The sequence below is a fragment of the Gadus macrocephalus genome, chromosome 13, assembly GCF_031168955.1.
Source record: "Gadus macrocephalus chromosome 13, ASM3116895v1".
In the NCBI taxonomy this organism is placed as follows: Eukaryota; Metazoa; Chordata; class Actinopteri; order Gadiformes; family Gadidae; genus Gadus; species Gadus macrocephalus.
The window spans coordinates 17,773,923-17,800,548 of record NC_082394.1 but is presented as its reverse complement, the minus strand read 5'-3'; the positions used below and the strand labels follow the sequence as shown (position 1 = coordinate 17,800,548).

General features: G+C 43.9%; 4 protein-coding genes and 1 long non-coding RNA gene across 5 annotated transcripts; 4 read left to right on the top strand and 1 right to left on the bottom strand.

The window, feature by feature from the left end:
• Window positions 1-328: 328 nt before the first annotated feature.
• arl6ip5a (ADP-ribosylation factor-like 6 interacting protein 5a) lies at window positions 329-4,429 on the bottom strand. The gene is made up of 3 exons (XM_060070191.1): window positions 4,210-4,429; window positions 1,774-1,991; window positions 329-1,369 (listed from the first exon to the last, which is right to left on the bottom strand). The coding sequence occupies exons 1-3, from the start codon at window positions 4,386-4,388 to the stop codon at window positions 1,194-1,196; spliced, it is 573 nt and encodes a 190-aa protein (XP_059926174.1). The 5' UTR covers window positions 4,389-4,429; the 3' UTR covers window positions 329-1,193.
• Window positions 4,430-4,868: 439 nt separating this feature from the next.
• On the top strand, window positions 4,869-11,306 carry trnt1 (tRNA nucleotidyl transferase, CCA-adding, 1). The gene is made up of 8 exons (XM_060069497.1): window positions 4,869-5,020; window positions 5,218-5,350; window positions 5,442-5,635; window positions 5,911-6,049; window positions 6,256-6,382; window positions 6,896-7,089; window positions 8,435-8,688; window positions 10,384-11,306. The coding sequence occupies exons 2-8, from the start codon at window positions 5,218-5,220 to the stop codon at window positions 10,627-10,629; spliced, it is 1,287 nt and encodes a 428-aa protein (XP_059925480.1). The 5' UTR covers window positions 4,869-5,020; the 3' UTR covers window positions 10,630-11,306.
• Window positions 11,307-11,449: 143 nt separating this feature from the next.
• avpr2b.1 (arginine vasopressin receptor 2b, tandem duplicate, 1) lies at window positions 11,450-13,357 on the top strand. Its single transcript, XM_060069498.1, has 2 exons — window positions 11,450-12,694; window positions 13,078-13,357. Exons 1-2 carry the CDS (start codon window positions 11,818-11,820, stop codon window positions 13,335-13,337), a joined length of 1,137 nt encoding a protein of 378 aa, XP_059925481.1. The 5' UTR covers window positions 11,450-11,817; the 3' UTR covers window positions 13,338-13,357.
• Window positions 13,358-14,630: 1,273 nt separating this feature from the next.
• LOC132470692 (uncharacterized) lies at window positions 14,631-16,613 on the top strand. Its single transcript, XR_009528687.1, has 2 exons — window positions 14,631-15,643; window positions 15,818-16,613. It is a non-coding gene; the product is annotated as an uncharacterized LOC132470692 (long non-coding RNA).
• Window positions 16,614-17,383: 770 nt separating this feature from the next.
• Window positions 17,384-18,494, top strand: LOC132471095 (putative nuclease HARBI1). The gene is given in 5 exon segments (XM_060070116.1): window positions 17,384-17,674; window positions 17,677-17,791; window positions 17,793-18,007; window positions 18,089-18,201; window positions 18,278-18,494. Coding segments are annotated over 5 exon segments (636 nt in total). The 5' UTR covers window positions 17,384-17,613; the 3' UTR covers window positions 18,410-18,494.
• Window positions 18,495-26,626: the final 8,132 nt, after the last annotated feature.

Sequence of the window (26,626 nt, the reverse complement as noted above, 5' to 3'; positions counted from 1 at the left end):
TAGGACACAGCCACTTGTAATGTCCATAAGGGGTTGTTTATGAGACACTGTGAAGCTGCTAATCGGCATCACCCCTGGTTGTAAAATAGCCCTTTAAGTGAGGTGAGCGTAGATTCATCTCATAATGTTGCCATGATTATGTATTGAGGGCAAACATTGAACTGAGAATGTGTTGAGAGTATTTGATTACACAACTTCAGCATGTAGTGACAAGATACAATTTCAAGGAATTTACATCTGCGACCAATTAAAAATAGTTGAAAAAATGTATTATCTATCTATCTATATTTGAGAAAAACTATTGTACACAAAGACCCCAGAGCCACTGTGTTTTCAGATTCAGTGTATTGTCTTATCATCATTCTGGTTTCACTCAGCACATTCCAGACCACTGATACAAAATGTTTTCACAGTCAAGGAACGTTCACATGGGGACAATTTAAGTTAAACCACAGTTCTTATTCATATCTGCAGGACTTCTTAACCAACAGATGCAGCTTTCAAATCAGGACTCCATTGCATAGATGACGGTTGTCTTGTTTCACAATATACCAGAAAGAGAAATGGAACAAAACAGTAAATAAATACCATACGTGATGCCAGTAAAGTTAAATAGCGGTCTGAGATGTGTAACAGTATTCTGCTGGAGAGGGGACCTCAACGGGTTCAGTAATCCCGAGAACCCTAAAGCCCAGGTGACAACCCTGTCACTCAAACATACATACACACCCACGTGAATACATACCAAAAAAAGAATATGTACAGATGTACACAAGTCAGGCATACAGTACAAACATTCATACATACATCAAACATGCTTATTCACTAGAAGCCTCATACGTATGCACACATATGATGATAGACTCGTCATACATGCATGTCACACATACTGTACATACGCGAACACACACACATGCATTAATGCTGACGCTTACTCCCACCCCATGCAGGCCTTGAGGGTTGAGCACTATGTGCTCCGCGAGAATCAGGACTGCGCTTTGTTCCAAGTCTGTTGACCAAACATTGAGGAGTTAAACAGTGGTGGAGGAGGGAGTGTGTGTGTGTGTGTGTGTGTGTGTGTGTGTGTGTGTGTGTGTGTGTGTGTGTGTGTGTGTGTGTGTGTGTGTGTGTGTGTGTGTGTGTGTGTGTGTGTGTGTGTGTGTGTGTGTGTGTGTGTCTACAGCAGTGTCTCATCACTCCTTCATCTTTGCTTCCAAAAAGTTCTGCATCTTCTGGAGGTTTTCCTCCTGTTGTCCCAGAGCCTCCAGCAGCAGGCCCATGGGGGACCTCTTCAGCCCCACGACCTCCATCCGGTTCTCCAGCTTGTTCTTCATGTTGCGCAGGCGGAACGAGGCATGGGCGAGCATCACTGCAGGGAGGGGGACAGACGCACGCGAGGTGCAGCTCCTGTTAGGAACCGCTTCATCTGCTGCCGATTAAAAACACTAAATAATCAGAAATTCAATAAAACCAAGAGAGGGTGCCTGGTTGAAAGCACCCTTAAGTAGCCCTGCTTCGAAATTCTGTTACAAAAGAGCTCTAAAGCCATTCATGTTTGACATTACTCAATTGGTTTGGGGTAATGTCATAAAAATATTGCCTGTCTGTTTGCTGTTTCAAATAGACATATAATACAATACAGGCCTAGTATGTAGCCATTTAACATACTCCAGAAATAGGAGGCAAATATGTAAAATGGTGCACAGCCAAAAGGAAGATCTGTGTCTATGTACAGGGACATCTTGGTTGTTCAACTATTGATTCTGAACTTACGAGCCAGAGGAAAAGTGATTCCCGACATGAAGACCATGACGCCTCCCACCAAAGACATCAGCATGTAGCTGACCAACATGATGGCAGCCACAAACGCTGCAGGGTTCTGCTTCTTGAAGGTCTTTATGACTGCTTTATTTTCTCCCGCCCAGACCGAACCGAGGAAGACCGCCGCCACCACGGCCATCCCCATGAACATCCCCACCGGGTTCAGAAATCTGCAGGTGGACAACATATGGACGGGTCAGAAAAACAGCCTTCAATCCTGCCGCTCGACTGAAACAATTCGTGTGATACCGGCGCCCCCTAGCGGCACTATACGATGAGTGCATCATCATGGAGACAAACCTACGATATGGTCCAAAATAAATGCAAAGTGCTATCGAGGTTTATCGATTAACAAATGACTCAAGGTAACTATTAACTAAATTTCCTGTTATCAGTAGGCCTATTGTCCTTTACAATGTAGTAGAGTGGGTCTTTAATGGCCAAGCGCAGCCTTCTCCGCTGCCGCTATTTTAGCTGAGGAGGTGGAGGTCCTAGAACGCCGAGATGTAGCTCCAGTGACTTTAGATACACTATCCATAGGATCCACAATAGTTTCAAGATTATATTGTTGAATTTTCCATGCTTCCACCTCATCAAAAAAGTTATTAAAGTTCGTTATTCTCGGTTCATACCAATCAGCGTTATCCGTTGCTTTCTCCTCCTCACCAAGCAGATTTTGTACTGACTGATGCACAGATTCAAAATCATCGATGCAGCTCAACAACGTCTTTGCAAGTTCGTCAATTTTATCAACATCTCCGGTTTCAAACAGAGCTTTGATTTCGTTACTCTTTCGTGTACACACTCCTAATTTCCCACTGCGTGTCACAATGAGAGATTTCAACAGCTGTGCGGCCTCTTCCGCGGTCTGGGGAGCAGAGTCAGACATCCTTCAGTGATCCGTTTTACGCGCCGTTCCTAAGGACAATGAGCATCCCACAAATCCGCGATATAATCCACAAAGTGTAGTCCTTTGAAGCTCGTCAGTCTTCGGTAGTTTTTGGATTGCAGACATAGTCAGACATGATAATCAATAAAGTCAGACAAGATAAGATAATCAATAAAACACACAATTAAACAATTTCAACAGTTGCACAAGTGTGGTCATGAGAAATTACCACTCTTCAAATGACATACGGTGTGTGTGTGTGTGTGTGTGTGTGTGTGTGTGTGTGTGTGTGTGTGTGTGTGTGTGTGTGTGTGTGTGTGTGTGTGTGTGTGTGTGTGTGTGTGTGTGTGTGTCAATGAATCATAATATGTAAATTAAGTTAAGTCACCCTCAGTCATAGTCAAATGTTGAGAGATGTTTGGGAAATGCTGATACACTTCACTGGCCTTAAGATACACATTTCCGTGTACAAGTCTTATTTTATCCACTCATAGCAGTGGAATTAGCTCCAGCCAGCTGGTGAACGGATGGATTAAGTTTAAAGCATTAGATATAGCGTCTACTTTGTACACTATAGGCCTATGTAATGTATATATACAGATTTATACATACATCTATTTATCTTCTGGTCATTTAAAGTAGACGGATTGGATTATTCTACAAACAATCTGACTTGTTTCGCTTTAATCATCATAAATTGACGAACCTGCTATTGACAGCTAGTTGGTGATGAGGCCCACCTTTGGACTGATTAGTAAAGATCTATCTGGACTTCACCCCCTCGGCGTAAAAGGGGAAGTCCTGTTGGGCGAAATGACGTCATCTCATGTGTTCGCTATTTACAGAGCGCAAGCTGACTGGACGGAGTTTAGTTACCATGGTAACGAGATGTCATCCCTCCCTAGGGAAAAACAAGTGAGGCTCCTATTTATAGAGAAAACGTGGAAGCATATTCGGGGGTCTCCTAAACGAACTTAAAAAAGCTAGACAGAGGGTCCACCCATTGGTCTCCCCTGTTTTGTATGAACTTTGCGGTCAGTCACGTAAATAAATCTCAACATTTTGCTCCAAATGAATACCTACTGGGTACTTAGGTATTATGTTGTTAGCCTAATAACCAAACACGCAATGAGAAACCCCGCCTGAGAGCATGGGTAGGATGACTGGTTTCGACCAGGGCCATTTAGAGATAAAAAAAAAAAAAGAAGAGGCTCGAAGTAGCTCTGGTTTCGAGGCTCTTCGGGAACTTTTAATGAATGTAAAACAAATACCACATAGAGGAGTAGGGTAGGGGTATAGATCCGCCCCAGCAAACATCCGCAAGTCAGGATGTCACGGAAGACTCGACTCAAGACAAACAATGTCTTTAACCTTGGTCGCAGAAATAAAAAAGTTTTAAAAGGTTCAAATGCACTACTGCAAAAAACATTTCTAACACTTTGTGTTAATAATCGCGTATCAGTAGTTTACGTGGCAGCACAAGACCTCAATCCACTTACCCGACTAAGAGGAACACCACGATGGCCATGGCTATATAATTGGTTTGATAATACAGGAGGTTGTTTATAACTCTGTTGTTCCATTTTGCCAGATCGTTGAAGTCTGGTTTGGAGAATCTTTCCGACCCAGGGAAGAAGTCGTCCCACGGCCTCAGCGCTGTCAGCTCCAGTTGGGCCATCGGGGTTGTTGATGAATGTGATCAGTCTGACAGTAACAGGGCGCGGAGATCAGCCTGGGGGAGTCTCGCGAGAACCAAATAGGTTTATGCATGCATGTAAAATCACTTACTTACTTCTTTCTTACTTACTTACTTACTTACTTACTTACTTACTTACTTACTTACTTACTTACTTACTTACTTACTTACTTACTTACTTACTTACTTACTTACTTACTTACTTACTTACTTACTTACTTACTTACTTACTTACTTGCTTAGTTACTTATTTACTTATTTACTTAACTGCTCACTTTGACAAAGCGTAAAACTCTGTGCTATACATCATGTCGAATAGTATTAACTGTTATTATTATTATATTATATTAAATATAAAATATATATTTTTTTACCTGTGTTTTCGTATATAATAATTCATAATTTGTCTTAAGTATCACAACTCAACGACATAACGCGAGACTGATTATCCTAAACCCCGCCCTTTTGTGACGTACCGTTTCGTCATTGGTCAACTACCACATGCGGGGAGAACACTTCCTGCAACTATCGGAAGCAAGTGGCTTCAGCAAACAGCGTTGAAGGATGTTATGGTCGAACAGTTGTATGAGTCTGAAGTCATTGCTATCCGTTAGGTTTGTGGTCGTTATTTCTCTTCCTGTCTGTAGAAAAGGGAGATAGATAATGTTTCAATGTTGCCCACGTCAGCCAGCATTGTGTCATACACATTTCTTTCTCACTGCTTAATTTGCATCATTGCTTAATGTGAAGGGAAAGATTGTATGCACGCACACTTACAAACTATTTTGTCTGATCTTTTTTATTCGGTTAGATGTTGGGCAGAATAATTAGCCCGCTGTTGATCAGAAGACCACATCTTATTTGGACACGTAACCTCCTCACCATGAAGTTGAAGACCTGTGAATTCCAGTCCTTGTTGTCAGAAGGATTGAACGCTGTAGCAGGTACGACGCTTGCATGGCCAATTCTCAACTGAATGAAATCAACCCCAGCAACTATCATCCATGTAATTGTCTTCTGTATGTCTACTACTAGGTCTATTTGAAAAGCACCAGTTTGAGTTGAGAATTGCAGGGGGTGCTGTCCGCGACCTGCTATCGGGCAAGCGCCCAGAGGATGTGGACTTTGCCACAACGGCCACTCCGGAGGAGATGAAGCGCATGTTCCAGGCGGCAGGGATCAGGATGATCAATAACAAAGGGGAGAAACACGGGACCATCACTGCCCGAGTAAGACTCTCGCGAGTGTTTGATCCTGGGCTAGTTGAGGGAACTTGGCATGACTTAAAAAACAATTAAAACTACAATTCCTTTATCACACAGTGTGCAACATAATGGGGTTTGTTGGTGTGCCAATTATTGTTCACTGCTGTGAAATAGGCCTGAACAATCTTACTTTATTATGCATGTTTGATGGAGCCCAATTTTTTACCTTTTGGGAGCAGTTGGTTTACCAACAGGGGTGCAAGAGGTCGTTAAGGTGATGCCTGCTGTTCCATTGGCAGCTTCACAACGAGAACTTTGAGGTGACCACTCTCCGAGTGGATGTGCAGACGGACGGACGGCACGCCGAGGTGGAGTTCACCAAGGACTGGGAGAAGGACGCAGAGCGCAGAGACCTCACCATCAACTCCATGTTCTTAGGTAATTTATTATTATTATTATTATTATAACATAATACAAATTATGATAATTCAGCTGACCTGGTCTTTCTGATTGCTACTCTGCCCTTTCTGTTTTTTTAAAACTTTATGACGTAACGGGTCAAAAAAATTAATCATTCATATAATGTCCATTTCTCCTGACACACAGAATAACAAGGTACAATTTGTTCAAACGCGCTCCCATAGGGTTAGATGGAACCCTATACGATTATTACAATGGATATGAAGACCTGCAGAACCGCAAAGTCCGGTTTGTGGGCAGCGCTGAACAGAGGATCCAGGAGGACTACCTGAGGATCCTACGCTACTTCAGGTAAAGAGGAACGTTGTTGGGATACTGCTGGTATCATCTGCAGAACAAAGGGCTGCGTTTCATCATTTCCATAATCTGGGATCCAGTAGTCCGTCTATGTTATAGCATAACTTCTGATGGGGAGAATGCGCATGCTCCAGATTGCAAAATAGATGCCTGTGTAGAAGAGAGTTTGTGCGAGGACATCCGCAGTTGCCCTTACAACTTACATTCATATAATTAGTCAATAAACAAATATAAAGCTAGATAGTGTTGAGCTATTGGCGAGAAATCGTGCAAACGCTAAGAAAATATGAATATCCATGCTGTCAAAAGTGTGGATCGGGAAATGTGCCTGTGTGGAATGCCGGACTGAAAGCGCACCCTCAATGGTAGAATAACTGGAACTTAAACACACATCTGTTACAATTCTGCAGCGGTCTGGATCCCTAAAAGTAGGTCTGAGCCTTTCCAGAGCCCTGCCTCCAGCAACACTATTGCAATTGAAAGGCCCCTTTCAACCACATTTTACAGGTTCTATGGCCGGGTGGTTCCCGAGCCCGGGGACCACGAGCCTGAGACCCTGGACGCCATCAGGGACAACGCCTCTGGCCTGGCGGGCATCTCCGGGGAGAGGATCTGGGTGGAGCTGAAGAAGATGGTGGTGGGCAACCATGCCGGTCACCTGCTGGAGCTCATGTATGACCTGGGCCTGGTCCAGTACATGGGTAAGAGAGGAGGAGTAGGAGGAGCAGAGTGGGGGCTGGGTGGTGCGTGCTGTGGTACATAGGGATGGGGATCGAAACCCGCTTCTATCAAGGACCCAGTTCCACTTTTTTCAAAACCCGAAAATCCTCAACGTTTGGGCTTATTGATACCACTATCGAGTCCCGTCGTTCATTTATTATTTTCTTTGTCCATAGACAACGTAATGTTGTCTCCCTCGAGTCGCTTCACGGCATTTAAATCAAATCAATCCTATCACTGCGGCGTGTCCACCAATGTTATTGAATGGAATTGTAAGCAAACAGTTTTACAAGTAAAACAAGTGAAGTCTGGCAGTTAACTTTGCTCGCGAGGATGGCTGAACGGGCGAAAATCATTTATTGTAAAGGCCAAGCAAATTAGCATTGTGCATCATATAAAGACCAAATGCAGTACCTTCGACTGTCTCTGAGTTGAAAAGACTGGCTCCTCCTTCTCCTGTCGCACCACAGTCTTAATAGGCCATCTTAATCATCCACTTAAAGTACGAGCGGTAATCGCACACACAGACATTGTCGCTAGTCCCGTCAGTTAAAAATAGTAATCCAATTGTGAAATCGGTGTTGAAATCGGCAGCATACAAGCTAGTTATCTTAAAAAGGAAATAAAGTTTCAGATGTGATGATGTGTTGAGGTTGGCTCGGTGAAACGACTGTTATGTTATGTTATCATGATGCGTTCAAATGTAACATAGAGAAATGGTAAATTGAGTTTTTGTTTTTGAGTTTGTGAGAAACATGAGTAATACTGTATTACTCATGTCTCTGTACTACTAATACAGTTGTATAAGGCTCTAATCATTTTAGTATATATAATTAAAAATACTGATGTCAATACTTATTAAGAATTACACCAATAAATAGAAAAGTATCGATAGTGGTATCGATAAAGACTTGGATCGTCAAGGAGTATCGAAAATGGTATCGATATCAATAAATATTAATGATTAGTGCAAGTGTTAGCTTGTTCACTTTTAATTGCATGACTTCAGATTTGAGTACATAAACAGGGGTGGCAAAGTATTTATAATAGCTATCCGCATGATTTTCCTTTATATATTTAATGTCCTGTGTGAAATGTACTGTAAGATCGAAGGGAAATAGTCCTTTGGCTCTTAGGGTGGCCGTCATTGCTTGGATTTGGTAAAACACAAGATGTGATCCAGAATCCATTGCATAAGGTAATTGAATATCTTACTCGCCTAATTACATTAGTAGCACGGTCTGAAGTGGAACGATGGCCTCCACTTAACATGGCTTTGTTGAAATGGCCAATCGATCTCACGTCCCATTTGTTTTGACGCCCCAGGTTTACCACCAGATGGCGACATTGAGGAGATGAAACGCGTGTGGCAGAACGCCAAGGATTCTTCCCCCAAGCCCATGACTGTCTTGGCCGCGTTCTTCCACCGGCCAGAGGAGGTGGACAAGATGGACCTAAGGCTCAAGGTGTCCAAAGAGGAGAAGACTCTGGCTCAGTTCCTTGTAAAACACAGACGAGAACTGCACAAGTGTCCGGACAACCCAGACAGCCTCACCCCCTTCACAGACTTCATCATCGATGTGAGTCGTCTGGGTTCGATCATTGAAGGTGACATATTATACCACCAGGTGTGAGTGTGATTAGCCGCTACAAGCCTTATGATGTCTAATCACACTCGCACCTTGTGGTACAATATGTCACCTTTAAGTGATTAATCTGTGTTTCTGTTTCAAGGGAAAGCCACAATAAATATAAATAAATGCTTTAGGTTACTACTCAAAGGGCTTAACAGGCCAAATATTTATGCCAACCCCCCTGACCCAAGCCCCCACAAGGGCAAGAAAGATCTCCCTTAATCAGCAAGGAAGAAAGCTCAGAGTGGGGGATCCCTCCTTCAGAGTGGGGGATCCCTCCTTCAGAGTGGGGGATCCCTCCTTCAGAGTGGGGGATCCCTCCTTCCAGGGATGGTCAGGAGTGCAACTGCCATAGTTGAAATGTATAGGCAAAATATATTCAATTGATGATGGGGTGCTTGGGCCTCATTACAGAAAAAATCCTAACTTCTCATCCTAACTTCAATTAGGGACTCAAAGATAGGAAAAATCCTAATTTCCTATTACAGAAGCAGTCCCTAACCTGTTGGCTGTTTCCCATCTTATTTTTGGCATCTTATCTTAGGTGATCCTAACTGTTCTTTCAATCAGATTTTTCGATCGGCAATCGTCAGGTTATGTCTGTTCTGCACTAAGAGTGTGCATGAGATTTATAGAATGAGTTACTTTTAACGTTAACAGAGACTGTTGAGGATCTTTGTTAATAACGGCAAGCTAGTAGCACTAGTACTACGGTCATGGCGGGTATTGGTACAGAGAACAAGAAGAGGTAGTAATAAAGTAGTTCTTCCACCAAATTCAAAATGAAATGACTTTGCAGGCGATAAAATGAAATTAAAATACAAATGTAACAAATCATTATGCAGTCTCCGTAGCCTTTTAGCCATCACATTTATATTGTGATGTTCCTCGTCTTCATTGTCATACAGACCTACTAGCAGTGCTGCTGCCATTTTATTTTTTCAGTTATTGACAGTTATTTTGAATTTAGGACAGGGTGTATGGCCACCTAACTTGGGAAACCTACCTTAAGAAATTCATAACCCACTTACAGCCACTGAGTTAGAAGTACTGACATGAAAATTAAGCAAGTCAATCATCTGTGGAACGGGCAGGGCTCGAAAAACTCCAGCCAATGATTTCCAGACCCACCGAGTGGCATTGGACAGTAAATACGTCAATCAAACGGTTGTACTGCACTCCCCCTCCCCCTCCCCCGTTCCAAGCGCGTGACCCCTTCGTGCACATACTCAAAGCTTGTGACCCAGAGCAAGCTTCTGTTTGTTGTTATCCTGCGGTAGCTACTGGAGCTAGCTAACAAGCTAATGGCTCTCTCTCGCGCATCGGTGTTCGCTTGTGCATGATTGCGCGTCCATGTACTTGGAATGGGTGGATTCAGAGTCAGCGTTGAAGGAGAGGGGGTAGGACCATTTGAGTTGTGTGTTTTCAAAATCTGCTGGCGTTTCGCAAATCCCATACCCAACCTTTAAGATAGGATAGGATTTCAGAGTCAGGAAGTTTCTGTAATGAGGCCCCTGGTCGGTTAAACATGAGGAGCGTCGCCATCCAGTCTCCGTCAGCGCGACACACCACTTGAGTTGGTGAGTTGACACGTCCTCCTCTCTCACCCCTCCCCTCTCACCCCTCCATCCTCTCCCACAGAGCCGCGAGTTGGACTCCAAGCTCAAGGTGTGCGAGCTGCTCAAGTACCAGGGCGAGGCCCGGCTGCTGGCGGAGCTCACGGACTGGTCCACCCCACGCTTCCCTGTCAGCGGCCACGACCTGAGGAGGCTGGGCGTCACCTCGGGCAAGGAGATCGGCAGCACCCTCCAGGAGCTCCGCGACGTGTGGAAGAGAAGCCGCTACCAGATGGACAAAGAGGAGCTGCTGAGCCACGTCCATCACTGAGCCACCGTCGACGGGCCCTTCAGCGAGGCGGCGGGGGCGTCTGTCCATGATGGCCACGTGTGGGACTGCGTGAGGCGGGGGGGATTGAACTAGGTGGCAGCTGTGGGGGGAAGGGGGGGGGGGTTGCGAATGAGCTTGTGTGTGTGTGGACCATCATGTGGATATTCTCAACACACACACACACACACACACACACACACACACACACACACACACACACACACACCCCAACATCAAACCCTCCCCCCCCCCCCCCCCCCCCCATGGATGAAGACAATCTATACTGGGTTAGGGTGCAACCACTGCTGTTCCAAATCAACCACCTCATTGGCCCAGAGATGTTTTAAAAAAATATGAGCACATTCAAAGGGCGATTTGCTGCCAGCCTCACAGCTGCGACCATTTTAGGAAAGTTTGTTAATGGCAAAAGCAATAGATTGGGCCCATCTGTGTTATTGCAGATCCATTTTTGTTTATTTATTTATGGTTCACAAAAAATAATTTGGAGAGATGTGATGGGCTGAAGATGATGACCCTTGTACCAGTCCTAATTACTTTCTTTTTTGTTATGATACTATACCGCTATTTTCATAGTTGTTTTGAGTTATGGATTGGCTGGAATACAAAATGCTATATCACTACATTCACTTGGTCCAATAATTAAACACATAAACAAATACTGTTACAATTTATTTAATCGGATAACAAAAGCTATTTTGTTTAGTTTTTGGGCAAAATTTGTGACGCATTGATTTACAATTATATAAATTGAATCAACTTTTTTCCAAAAAGTATCAACCTCTGAAAAATGTTTCTGTATCTACCCACTCGTAAATCATAATTGCCTCATTTTCTGTTAAGGGCGCCCCTCTTAATGACAGATTCCCTTGTTTTTAGTCACGCACTCTGGTGGCTCCTCCTTCCCGGGTGATCGAAATAAAAGAAACCCATCTGGAGTTGTCGTCACCCACCTGTTGCTCCATCCGACGTTACACGCGTGACTTCCCACAATAGAGATGGAAGATTATAACGCATACATCGCAGAACTGGAGTCCGGGACGCGCGGGTAGCCTGTCCCTGGTTAGGATTATGATAATGTTTTATTTCTAGTAGAATCCAGGTCTCGTGTTCCGTCAGCTTTTGAACCTACAGTCTTGACGCAAACGTATTCTTTCATAAAAGGAAACCATGTCTAGGTTCAGTCATAACATCACCAACATCAGCTTCGAAGGTGGGCCACCTGGGGACCAGCCGAGGGATGAACTTTTGGCGCAAATCGAGATTACCTTACTGACCGTCATATTCATCAGCGCGGGGATCCTGAACGTCGGACTGCTGCTCCTCTTGTGGAAGCGGAGGCAGCAGGTGTCCAGGATGCGCGTCTTCGTGTTCCACCTTTGCATCGCCGACCTGGTGGTGACGTTTTTCCAAGTGTGCCCGCAGCTCGTCTGGGACATCACGGACCGGTTCGTGGGTCCGGACATCGTCTGCCGTGCGGTCAAGTACCTCCAGGTCGTCGGCATGTTCGCCTCCACCTACATGATCGTGGTGATGACCGTGGATCGGTATCAAGCCATCTGCAACCCAATGGTGAAGTTCCAGAGGCGCAGGGCGCGCTGGAACGTGCCAATCTGCGTGGCGTGGTGCGTCTCCATTGTGGGCGCTCTGCCCCAGGTGTTCATCTTCTCCCGGGTGGAGGTCGCCCCCGGCGTGTTCGACTGCTGGGCGCACTTCGTCCAGCCGTGGGGACTGAGAGCCTACGTAACCTGGACGACGCTGGTGATCTTCGTGCTGCCCGTGCTGACCGTAGTGGCGTGCCAAGCGCGCATCTGCCGCACGGTGCAAATTAACTTCCACCTGAAGACGCTGCGGACTGTGAACCGGAGCGCCGCGGGCGACGCTTCGGCGCTGCCTTCCCGCGCCAGCGGCGTCGGGGGGGTGTCGAAGGCGCGGGTTAAGACGGTGAAGATGACCGTGGTGATCGTGCTCGCCTACGTCGTGTGCTGGGCGCCATTCTTTACCGTGCAGCTCTGGTCCGTGTGGGACTCGGAGGCGCCCACTGAGAGTGAGTTGATGTGACTGTTAAGTCTTGTTGTGAGAAAAAAATTATGAATGGGAAAAGTGAGGATTTGAACATGGAAAAGGGTTGTCGGATGGGAGTTAAGGTAGTATGACCCCTTAGCCAAGGTGCTCTGGGATCTAACCCAATCTCCAGTGCATTCTGTATCCTTCAGCAAGGTGCCCCAATCACAAACCTACTCGTTAAGAACATGCGTCCTTTTTGGGCTATACAACTATGTACCTACTCTGAGTCTATTTGGAAGCATGTGCAGCGCTCCTATTATAAACTACAGCTGACAATGTTCTAATAATGCACGCATTCGGTTTGTTTTGTTTAATTTGTCACATATCGATTTCTCCTTAACTTCTGGTTGTTTTGCCTTTCAGCGGCTGTGTTCACCATCCTGATGCTGCTGGCCAGCCTGAACAGCTGCGCCAACCCCTGCATCTTCCTGCTGTTCAGCGGCACGCTGCCTCCCAGGCTGGCCGCGCTCTGCGGCGGCGTGGACGGGGGCGCGCACTCAGACGCAAAAGATTCCGCCGTCCAAGAGGACGCCACCATGGTCAGCTCCCTCCATGTACATCAGCTTCAAGAGTCTGTCAGAGGCCACTCAGGCCAGATAGTGGATTCAATCAAGAAAAAATAAATGTACACAACCGTGCATATTTGAACAATCTGAGGGGGGGGGGGACTAATTCTCCCATAGACGCCTTTGGCCAGCGCTGCTACGCCCTCATGGATACACAGAGGGATTGTCTATTCTGTGTGTTATTGTCCCTTCCGTTTAGGTCGAAATCGCTGTGAAAGTTGGCAATGATTAGAATCGATAATTCCCCTCAAATGCATCAGAACTAAAGTATTGTGAAAAAAATCATGGAATAGAAAGTACAGATATTTGTGTTAAAATGTACGGAGCAAAATTACAAATTTGTCAAAAAAATAAATACTCGGGTGAAGTTATGACAAAGCGGTATAAGTAGGCCTATAGTAACAAAGTACTTGTAGGCTACTTTGATGCTTCCCAACTCAATCATTCAAATTTAAATAAAACGTTTTTATTAAACACCTTTATCTTAATCAGAAATACCTTATGCTTTTTGACAGACATGATGAACTTCATAATCAGTACAAAATAATAAATAATTTCAACCCATGTAGGCGGCCACATCAGTGTGCCTTTGTAGCATAACAAAGATAATGTTGTTTCTTTTGTCTATTAATATTAGCTTACTCCATTTTAAAGGTGTGATCAAGTTTGGCCTTACGTATATATGCCCAAAAAATATATGTGTGAAAACAGGTCAACAAATCACAATTATTCTCCCAGTAAAACTCTCCATTTCACCTCATTTTGAGCTCTTTAATCAAGCTATACATGCCATCTGTATGATTTATCTGACCTTCAGAGTGAACAACGCCATAAGATTTGACGATTATCTTGATCGGTACTGTAATCAACTGAAAGCGGGGTGTTTTGAAAGAAAGGCGTTCGATGAGAGTTGTGGGAGTTGAAGGCCTCACTGATCAATACTCATTGATGAACCCACTCATGTAATCCATCACCACCATCATTTGTAGATGTTAGCTACGCAAATGCATACAGTAAAAATGTACACAAAATGCTGTCGTTAAAGCTGAAATTAAGTTTACGTTTTAAATAAAAGTAATCCTCTCCAATGTTGTTCTTTAAAAAGATTTACGTGTGTGTGTGTGTGTGTAGTGTCCGAATTCTCGTTCCCTATTCCATATATAGTGCACTATATCATGTACACTATATAGGGAATAGGGAACGAGTGTATAGGGAACGATTTCGAACACAGCTTTTCCACAGAGGCAGGTGGGCTTGGGTTCTGTTTAGGGTGGTTCCTTAAGGTTTTGGACCTTTGGATTGGTTCCATGTTTTGTTTTATGTTAACACTATTCAACATCCCCACACACTTTCCACTGCCCATATACATAGGCTAGTCGAAAGAATTGTGTGTTTGGTCAGTAGTTCAGTTGGTTGGTCACATATGTTGGTTTGCTGTTCAGGTTTGGTTTGTTGCATTTTGTTTGGGTATTTCCAACATGGTAAAGATGGTTTGTTGTTCCCAGTATTTGTTTTGTCTGTCTGGGTAAGTTTCCTCCGTTCTGGCTCGGTCGGTCCTTGTGATTTTGGTACTGGTTTTCTGTCCAAACCATATAATCGCACATTTTCTAATCTTCCATACGCTACACTAATCCCTTTACAGATTTCATGATACTTACTTTATTCTAATAAATAACTTTATCCCTTATCATGTGTGGATCCCGATCTTTGCTCTGACCCGAGCCTCGTCTTAATGCAGCCAAGGAGATGGAAGAGCGTTATGAATAATTATTAGATGATTGTGTTGTAGGCCTACAATGAAAGACAGTAAAGATTCAATATGAATGGCAAAATAAGGATGGGATTTTATTTGAACAATAAAATATGTGTTGGCCAAATTATAGAGAGGCTGAGATTATAGATTTCATATTCAAAAGGCGAAGGGGTGAAAAAATGTAAGAAATATATTTAAGAAATATAGGCCTACTCAAAGCCCAAATCATTGATATCATACCCTATCCAATAATAAAGAAATTTGAATTTGAATGGTAACAATTCCGTTAAATCCTCGTCCTCGTTTTGAACGTCTCACTCATGGCTGATCAGTGTGTTCTTTCTGATTAGCTCTTAATTGAGATCACCTGTCACGCACCCCTTTATTAAAGGTGAAAACATTGGGTTTGGTTTACTTTTCGCATCGGCCTGTGTCAATCGAGGTTGAGTTTAGTGAGGGTTGAAAGTTTTCAATCTAGATTGCAGATCACTCTTGTCACTTTATACAAACTGAAAGTATGCGTTGTTGCGTGTTTGTTTTTGTGGGCATTTGACTGAACAGCCCAGACAAATATTGCTACCAACATGGCACTTCGAAACAGACCACCGCAGTGAGTAAAAGTTATTTTCCTTTATTAAATGTTGATGTTTTTGGGCTGTCTCCTCAGACACAAGCCATCAGTATCCCTGCTCTTTGCACCTTGGCATGCATGTCGCCGCTGTTTGTTAACCTAGCTTTGCTGATTTGTATCTTGTGATGTGTGTGTGTGTGTTTTTCTTAACAGGTGTTAGATGACTGACAAGATCTATGGGGGGGCCCCCTTTGGGCCCCCCCATACCAACTTAGTCTTCAAAGGAATCTAGTGCCATGGGACTCCAGTGTCTTCAAAACATCCTCGGAATACATGTGTATGAATGGTCCACCGAAGGGTTGATCTGGAAGCCACCACGGTCCTCGCAGTAATCTGCTGCGTGGGCCGTAGTGGCTTCCAGAGCCATCTTTCGGTCTTGGTCAGGATTTGTTACAGTTGCCATTCAATGTAGCAGGCTACGGGTTTCTGAAGAAGCCTGCTTTACGTAGCATTGGAGTACAAATATTGTGCAAAATGCTCATGTAATTGCACTAGCACTAGTAACCTGTAGATTAGCTTAGTTTAACGTCATTCCGTGCTGTCTCTGTCAAATGTGTGGCTTAATTTAAGTCCACAAGGCCCTATGGTAAACCACGTTGGAACACCCCTGGACAAGGTGATTAGTCACTGGGTGTGTGCTAAAGTTTTGTTCCATTTTTCACTAGTTGGTTAAGGTTTGGTAGAATTGTTTGGATGCTAGCGACGTGATGGCGTATGTACAAGAGCCTACCGTGGCCAGGCCACAGTTGCGACGGTCACGGCCAGATGGCCTAGTGTGAGTGCAACCTTGATTGCATTTGTATACTGTTTACCATTGGATGTTTATGCAATTTGGCTTAATTCATCCGCAGTAAAGCTGCATTTGACTATTCCAGGGTAGTTTTGTACAGGCTTTCAATTGACCATGTTGACTAGTTTGTGGGAAGTTTTTTTTTTTTTTTTTTTTTTTTTACCCTTGCTTACAATCCAACGGTTGTGACCACTTATGCAACTGGGCTGTGAACCTTGCAATTCTAGTTGCATATTTGTACACGCAAGCTTGTCCATTTCCATCGCCATCACTAACACTAGCTTCAGCATTTCCTTGTAGGCCATTAGCTGACTTGTGTATTGGAGCGATGATTTGGGTATTTTAAGATGCTTGAAAACCTAAAATAAAGCAAAATGCGTGTCTGGTGTGCAAGAGCCAATTTGTTGGCTTGCAGTAGTCGAGGAGTTGCCGTAGGTCGTAAGCCATCTGGAGGTTGTGGCAATGGAGGCTTGTGGTAGATCAGACGTCTTCCCAGGCAGGGCGCGCGGTCTTCTCGATCACAGGGCATTCTTCAGAGGCAATCGTCTTCTCACTCCTCTCTCTTCAAGACGGTGTCACGGTACCAAATGTTAGATTTCAGCTTATTTCTAAACTGTTCGGACAGACTCTGCGTTGTGTATTTTCAGTCGTAGTAGTAATTCTTGAAGTCGAAATCAAAGCAACTTGACAGGTTGGATCAGAGGGTTGAATAGATGGTTTATTCCAGGATGTAATACAGCGAGATACAGACTTGGGTTGAATAATCTATAGTGGACCCGGTGGTCGATGACTTGTTCCTTGGCTGTCGAACCCTCTTCTCGTCGAACCAAAGGGTTGGGGCGAGTATAATACAAAAAGGGTATATATGAATAACACGAAAACAGACGCACTGATAAGGCATCTGGCCCTGGCCATGTCCCGGAGGACCAGGGGCCCGTTTCAGAAAGCAGGTTTAGTGAAAACTCTGAGTTAGTTAACCCTGAGATGAGGGAAACTCTGGTTTTTCAGTTTCACAAAGCCAGTTCAGCTTTACTCTGACTCAGTTACCCTGGCAACATACTCCGTGAACCTAACCTGCTCGCTGGCAGGTTTTCTTCAACTAACCCCGAGTTTCTCCTGCTCTTAAGTTAAAGCCTGCAGACTGAAGGCAGTGGCAGACATGGCGTGTCCTTTTATTGAAGAGCCAGTTGATGTCGAGGCGCAGATACTTGGATGTTTTATCATTCCCTGATGAGTAGCTACCTGTTTGAGCGTTTCCGTTTCTCTGCATCATCAATAATTTATATAAACAATATTCTCAGCCCTCACATCACTCGCATGACACATCGTGGACCCGCTCAGTTCCGAGCAAATTCTTTGTATTGCACTTCGTTTTTTTGCCAACGGCAGTTTTTTGTATAACGTCGGTGATGCAGAGCATGTGTCCAAGGAAACTGTCTGTCGGGCTGTCCGAAATGTGACACTTGCACTGAAACAGCTACTATGCACGTTTGTAGTGTTCCCAAGTCACAGACCCACCAGACTTCTCAAAGAAGAGTTCCACAGAATTGCAGGTATCAGTCTAAGCAGTAATTCATTTATGTCATAAAGCTTTGAGACTTGAAGCACTAATCAGTCAATTTGATATATTTTAGGGTTTCCAGGTGTGATTGGCTGCATAGATGGCACTCACATTCCTATCATAGCTCCTTCAATAAATGAAGGAGATTATGTGAATAGGAAATCTGTCCACAGCATTAATGTACAGGTAGGCCTAGTAGCCTTTAACATTCCAAATTAAATATGCTTCACTATACAGCTAATTACTGTTCTCCACTGTGAAGATCATATGTGACGCAGCCCACATGATAAATAATGTGGAAGCGAAGTGGCCTGGGTCTGTGTATGACTCACAAATGTTTCGTGAGTCTACACTGAATGCCAGATTTGCCCGTGGTGAGTTTATATATATATAGTTTATATATCCAGTATATAGTTATATCCTATGATCAATATTTTGTTTCCTCCTATTACAACTGAAACAATAAAGTGTATCTTGTATTATCATAGAGTTTGATGGTTATCTACTCGGAGACAGAGGGTACCCCTGCCAGCGCTATCTGCTGACCCCTTACCCTGACCCTTGCCCACAGCAACACTACAACTTGGCTCACTGCAGGACACGAGCCAGAGTGGAGATGACCATCGGCATACTCAAGGCCCGGTTCCAGTGCCTTCGTAGGCTCAGGGTCACCCCGGAAAGGGCTTGTGACATTATAGTGGCATGTTTGGTTCTCCACAACATTGCCACTATTAGAGGAGAACAAGGTCCTACTCTTTCCCCCAATGATCCAGATAATAATCCTGACCCCCCTGCTGATGCACGAGATGGAAGAGCTGTTAGAGACATGATATGCTTCAATCATTTCTAACGGACTCTGCCTTTTTTCTGTTGGCTATAATGGAGGTCAAATTTTAAGATAACCAGAAAACACAAATTTGGAGACTTGTATGTATAAAAGGCATTTAGGTGTTGCTTTCATATAGACAATTTTAAATACTGGCAGTGTTGGGATTTTTCTTTGTTTAGCAGATTTCCCTAATTACTTAAATATATCTATCACATGTTGAATGCAGCCACTAAATGCTGTTTAATGAGGGCAGGCTAAACAACATCACAATTGCTTGTACTTAAATTATAACTTATCTGTTTGAACTACATTTTTATATTTCATTTTTAGTTCCAGCCAAGTCCGTTTGGGGCCTGTTGGGTTGCACCTGTGCGCACAAACACACATGGAATATAATTGTTGAATAAGTGGAACGTTCAAGAGAAAACATTTTATTTTTCTCAAATACTCTGACTCGGTCAGCTATTTTTTTCCACGCGAGCTCCCGCTTTTTGGCTGCTGCCATAGTATTGCTTTTTAGTAAAAAGATATGCTCGCTTTCTGCATATGCAGTCATTAAGATTTGCAACTCCGCTGGGGAGAAGTAGGAGGATCGAGGCTTGTTAGTACTTGTTGCCATGGTGAATCATGTTATCTGTGTTCCATTGATGAGGGCTTTTTATATCCTCATGCACGAGCTTCACTCAGAGTTACCTTGACTCAGAGTTGATTGAACTAAGCGTTATCACCTGTTCTGAAACCGAAAATTCAGAGTTTTACAGCTCAGAGTTGGTCAACCTAGAGTTAAGGTTTTAACTTGGAGTTTGTTGAACCTGCTTTCTGAAACGGGCCCCAGGTCGGTTCAACCTTGTTGATAACAATGGCAGAACACCCCATCAGTATGAGAGGCCCTGGCTTGTCCCTAGACTAGAAATGTGAACAACAGAGAGACACTAAAATACATCAACATTCTACACTGCCTATCAAAAGAGACTTCTAAAACATATCTGCTAGAACAGTTCCTATACCTTTTGTATAATTTGGTCATGCTGCAAATTTACTTTTTGTAGTTGCTCCATATTTAGTTATTTGACAGCCTCACCTGCTAGAAAAGTCTATTCAAATCGGCTAAATATAATGAACTAAATTAATAGCCATGAAATGTTGTCACTCATACTAATGGCAAATACCCTCTTTCAGTTGGTGGTTCAACACTGATGTCTCTCTAGGCTCGAGGGAGAGCTCACAAGTAAATTACACGAATGTCCTGGAGCAATTGGGAATACACTTTTATTTAGTCTACCTGACCAGGGACATCTTTGAAATATAGGTCACCTAACCCAAACTTTCCACTCTTGTTAGGTTGTCCTTTTCTCTTGTTTTAACCCGAAAGGGCTGAAATATCAACATTTCAGGTATTCTGTTTGGATAATGTGCAAAACTTGTGGCTTCACTAATAAAAAAAATTAACAAATGTATTTTTCTTAATGTGGTTCAACTATTTAAAGATTTGTATGCAAAATATTTCTGCTCAATTTGTGGTCAATGAAACTCTGACATTTTTTAATTTGATAAAACACAACTATGGGTTAAAGATTTGCTTTGGGCATCTTTTGATATTTTTAGAATCTAGCTCCATTGCCGTTAGAAATGGTGTCTCCCAGTACTGCAAAGTGCTTCCACAAGTTTAAAAAAGAATGGGCAGAAAAGGAACTGCCAACTAAATCTATTTAACATGGGTAGAATGTTTCCATGGAAGCTCTTGGCTGCTGGTTCCCAACACAGCTCCACTGTTAGCCTGTGACCTTGCGTTTAACTTTTTTCGACTTTTGGTGACTTTCACAAAAGAAATGAACTGGTTAATACAATAAACAAGACATTTCATGGTACCATTTTGAACTGTTTGTGGATATTGCATTAAATCCATAAAATTATGCTTGAAACTTTTCAATAATGCATATCAACGAAACAATGGAATGAAATAAATAGTTCAAGCAATTTGTGGGACTTGGCTGCTTTTACATTATTACTCATTTTGGGGGTTATTTCAGTCTCTCCAACCTGCAGGTCGTGCGAAGAATCATGTGAATGGGAATATTCTATAAATGTCTTGATATCATCTTTCGTCTCAACACTTCTGCTGCAGCCGCTGTTGAAGCGTATGAGTCCTTTGAGACCCCCTTTGATAAAAGGGGTTCGAACAAGGTGAAGGACACCTTGTTCGTCCTCCTACGCCACCGGGAAGATATTTACATGCTTCTGATTGAATTGATTCAGCTATTCCCCCAGAAGTCTGGGGTCAAAAGGTCAAATAGAATACCACCCATCACACTCAGGAGATTAATGATATTTAAATTATTATGACCATGAAGTCTTTATTTGCATGGGTTTACATTTCGTTCTGTGTAGCATGGAAAAATCGGAGAAACACTCCCATTCAGAATGCATTGGTTTACATTTCGTTCTTTGGAAAACGGTTCTTTTTATTTATTTATTTATTTTCAGTTTTTGAGGAGGTGCTTCAAAGATGCTAATTTTTCTGCAATAATCCAAAATCCAATGGAAAAACCCGTTGGCTTTTTGTCAAGGGAACCCAGGTCGACGCTAACTTCCGGGTTGGCCAACATACGTCATCCCTCCACCAATCTACTGTAAAAACAAATGTTCAAGTTTAATGATAATGCATGAATTTATTCTTTATTCTGCCATAGTATTTATTTAGGGGGGGTGGTGGATCCAGATCTCGGGCAACAGCGCAGGGTTGCCAGGTCCTGCAAAAAACGTGCTGCCCACATACCGTTCAAAATCCACCCAAAATGTCCTAGAAGCATCCCAAATAAAAAATGATATTATTGGCCATTTTGGCCAACGTTTTGAAAGTAATAATATTTGAGGGAATATTTTTTTGTTGTTTTAGCAGCGAAATGCACCGTGTGCGTGTGTCTGTGTGTCTGTGTGTGTCTGTGCGTGCGTGTGCGTGTGTGTGCTTGTGTTTGTGTGTGTGTGTGTGCGTGCGTGCGTGCGTTTTATGTTGAAATGCAACGTAATCCAGTGTTCACGAAACGTACACTGTCAACGTATGCTTTTGGCGACTGGGTTGGCTCTCAGATATACGTGTTTCTAACAAGATGATATCCTTAAAAGTTACATAAAGTAACAGTTTAATAACACAAACGCAGGAAGCACGTGAGCTGCTAGTTTAGCGAAAGCAGCGTCCCTAACAACCTGACGTCGTTGAAACATGCGAGCGAGCCGATCAAATCCTAATAACTATAAAACTAAAGAGCAGACACAATCACTGACTGAAGATTATGCAAGTAAAAAGTATATTTCTCGCTATAAAAGTTATTAGAAACACGTTTAACGGTGAATCGGTCCTAAAATATTGCATTTCCCATTCAGATAATAAAGATTAATAAAGATCATACACATTCACTGACTGAAGATTATGTAAGGAAAATGTACATTTCTCGCTAGAAATGTCATTAGAAACGCGTTTAATGGTGTATCTGTCCTAAAATATTGCATTTCCCATTCAGATAATAAAGATTAATATAGGCTACGCCGTGTTCCGGAGCCGCGGGGGATTCTGGGAATTGGGGTTGTCAGTTGACAAAAGGGGCTTTTGTTAACTTGTTTTGTTGTTAGGATTAAGTGGGGTTAATGGGTTCGGGATGTTATGTGGTTGTGTGTTGTTCTATTAACATTGTTCGTGTGTTCATTGTTGTCGACACCGTCACCGAGAGTGACGTGACCATCGTTTCGTGCAGCTGTTCCGTGTTGAAGTCTCGTTCAATAAAAACCAACTCTCGTTGTCGAGCGTTCAATAAAAACCAACTCTCGTTGTCGAGCGTGCCCCCCCCCCCTACAAACGTGTCTCCCCCCCCCCCTCAACAAACGTGTCCCCCCCCCCCCCCCCCCCTACAATCGTGTCGTCGCATGTCCATGTGTCGTCGTCGTCGTCGTCGGTCGTCCCCCTCAACAAACGTGTCTCCCCCCCCCCCCCCTCCCCGGTCAACAACAGTCTACCTCCCCCCCCCCCCCCCTAAACAATCGTGTCCACAATTTGCCGCGAAAGCCGTGAAACCCAAACCCCGAAACCCGCCTCCACAGCGGCACGCGTGGATACTGTAGGTATAACACGCTATTTTTTACGTTGAAATGCTACGCATCCAGTGTTCATGGAAACATACACCGTCAACGTTTTTTCTTGGCGACTGGGTTGGGTAAGCATAGGACCTACACACTATACAGACGTTAGAGCAGGGGGGGGCATGGGCCTCTCTGCCAGGGCGACTGGTCCCCCTTGATCTTTATAGTCGTGCCTGGGCCCCGCCGGGTACTTGCCCCTGTTCCGCCAAGTGTGTGTGTGTCCCCTCCCACCGCCCCCCCTCAACGTCACTGGGGAAACCTCCCATGTTGAATTGACAGTTGGTTCCAGAGCGAGGAGGAAAACATCTTCCAAAGTCTCATCTCATCATCTCATCTTCATCCGCTTATGCGGGGTCGGGTCGCATCTTCCAAAGTATCCTCCTAAAATATGTCCAGCTTTCAGTTTGTAATTACACATGCAACGTGTGTGTGCGTGTGTGTGTGTGTGTGTGTGTGTGTGTGTGTGTGTGTGTGTGTGTGTGTGTGTGTGTGTGTGTGTGTGTGTGTGTGTGTGTGTGTGTGTGTGTGTGTGTGTGTGTGTGTGTACGTTTGTGCTTTCATTCCTCAACGCAGGTCTGCGAATAACATACTGAGGGCCAATACCAACACCCACGCAGGGAGAGTGGAACAAAGTGAACACTGAAAGGAGATTGACTTTAAACACTTTTCACCCTGATCAGGCATACCTCTTTACTCTCATGTCTGAGACACGGAGGCTCTCAGGTTGACTGAAGGCATTCCCTGCCCCCACACAAAAACACACGTACCGGAGCACCCACAAGCAAACACTCATTGCTCAAACTGTGATTTATTGGAATAGCGTGTTGCCCAGGCTCTGCAACGTGTTCAACGGAACATCATACCTAACGACAGACCGTGGGGGGGACCGTCAAATGGAATGTACGCCCTGGGGGGAAATTTGCGTGCAGTACATGGCTAACCCTCATTCATAGGTATTAGGCTGCTTTATTCGCGTTTGAGTGGTTAATTCTTCTTCTTTGTCTTCAAAGTTGTTCAATGATGTGTGGTCTACAGATCGAGCTGGAACCAGGCGAACATCGGGAGCTAATGATTCATTTGCTCTGCAGAAGAGGTCCCACTCCCCTCCCATACAAAAATTATGATTACCATTACCATTAACAGAGGCGGAAGCACTTGGTTTACAACAACACTCCAATACCTCGACTCAAAGTCCTCCCATATCAAATCGTTATGATTTGCAAATCAATTCATATGAAAATTAATTGAGCTTTGAAGCCTGTGGCAGCAGCCGCCTGTCCGTCCGTCTATATGTATTTTTTTCTGTTTGTCTGGGTGTATGTGTGCTTACAGACAGACAAGCCCACAGCTGGGGATCGGGGTTGCTGGTGGAGTGATGACCGTGGAAGAGAGAGCGGGCTGGAGGAGTGGGGGGGGAGGGTGCGATTGAAGGATGGTGATTGCAGGAATGGACTGCAGATTGGCGAGGCTGTTGTTCAAGCAGTTCTGTAGATGGCTTGCCTTGGGTCCCCGCAGCTGCTTTCCCACAGGTCATCTGGTATGTACATCCCGTATTCCCAAGGTGGGCGTGAAAGACCCTGTTGTTGCCATTTAATGGGAGCCTATTAGCATTACCCTTGTACAAAACTGTGTTGCGCACCTGAAAATATATCACCCCAAAAGATCCGCCTTTACCTCTTATCGCAACCTTTGGATTGTTACCATTTGATGTAACGCATGTTCCAGACAACCCCGACGGGTTGTCTCGATAATGGAAGATAATGAAGAGGTGCCACAGGGTTGGTAGTGCAGCTGAGGCAAAGTGGTTGATTCTGGTCATACCGCGCCTGTCAGAAATAATAAGATATGAGTCACTTCCTTGTTAAAACGTAAGTTCATGATAACTTGTTAAAAGTTATCGATAACACATTTTAAGAATGCACACCGTTGGAACATTACTGAGATATAAATGAGAAATCAATCCATGTCTACGTTACACCTTGAGTTCCTTTGTTCCGGTGCCTTTGGCTGGCTATTAAGGCAGGGTAAAAGAGGAGCAAGTAAAATAAGATTGAGAGAGAGATTGAGCAGGGGGGGGGGATTTGGTCTCATGGCACATGCAGGTCCCTAACTGAGTGGCCAAGCGTCTTGAGATTTAATGATGAGTGCTTGCTTTCGGCAAAGAAACAGGGGGTATAATGACTTTCACATCAACCTCCATTCACTCTAGCTAGCCCAGATCTCAATAACAACCGGGGTGTATGGATGGACACACACGGAAAAGGCTCTCTTCTGAGACCAGGCGTGGAGCATATAGGAGAGCCTGGTGAGGATTATCCGTTTTCCTCTCCCTAAGAAGAACCTGTAATAAGTAAAAGTGACAGTTTGCCATGGATACAAAAGCAGTCCACAGTGCATCCAGATCCCTCAATGGCATGTGCAAAGAAATATATATTTGTTGATCATGATGCTAATGAGAAGCCATGTTCAACATGGGATATGAAAAACCCAGTAGGACGACATCAGCAAAAAGTAAAGTTGATATAAACACGTCTGCTTTGCTGATTCGGCAGAAGACGCTGTCGTCTAATCCAGAGACATCTGCTGATCTTTATATCTTCAATTGTGCCGATGATAAAAATAAACATAGGTGGCCACCTCCTCAACGAGTCTCGTGAACTGTAGAAGGTAGCTGTGTAGCTGCATTCACGGAGACGTTCCTGTGAGCTACGGAGGCTCCTTTGTGAGATACCCAGGTCCAAGGCAGAGCGTCGGGCTCCTGGTCAGACACATCTGCGGCAGTGTGCCTGCCCTCATAAGGTGAGTCATGTCTGTTATGTGGCCTCAGAGAGCAAAGAAACCCATCGAGGAAAGCATTAAAGTTTCTTTTCGCCATAAGACTGAGATTCTCTCTTCCATTTCTGGCTTTAAGCCCCTCTCTAGGACACTAGAAACTGATTCCCCCACCAGTCCCTCCTATCTGCTGCGGCCTCCATCAGCAGCAGTAGTCAGACCTTGACTCAAGTACCAACCATTTTATGGCTCCTTCAAACATTATTTGCGATGGTGGAAAAGTGCTTCTGCTGAAAATACTTACTGACAAACAACACTCCAAGGGCGATGTTGTGATAGAGTTTGTGCCGCTCGAAAGATATTGCTCTGAAAGAACCAGGAACATCAGCAGAACCAAGCAGCCAAGTGAAAACAAAGTGAAGCTAACCACTTAAAAGCCACGCAATTGGCCTCCCACAAGATTTGTGCGACACTTGGCTAATCATCCATATAGCATGTAATATGAACGGACAGGTTAAGATGTCTGTCTTAACATAAAAGGCGATAGAAGCATTCAAATTCAAGATGACGTGTGACCTTGCTCGCCTTGAAGCCCATTGTTGCTATAGCGATGGCAAGCAACATGTGGACAACGTGACCTATAGCGGAGAACAAAGAACTCACTGACTCACAATCTAATAAGTGGGCCTAACCTTTACGTCCTCCATATACCCCTATAGGGGCAGCCATGTATTCCTCAATAAGTACTATCTCTGAAATGCTAATTTTGATAGTGGTTGCAATTCATTTAACCTCTTCAATCCTAAAGCAGATTGCTTCACGCCATCAAAATCCCCACCTAAAATGGTGCACCTGTCATTTCTAAACTCCAAGGGTTGT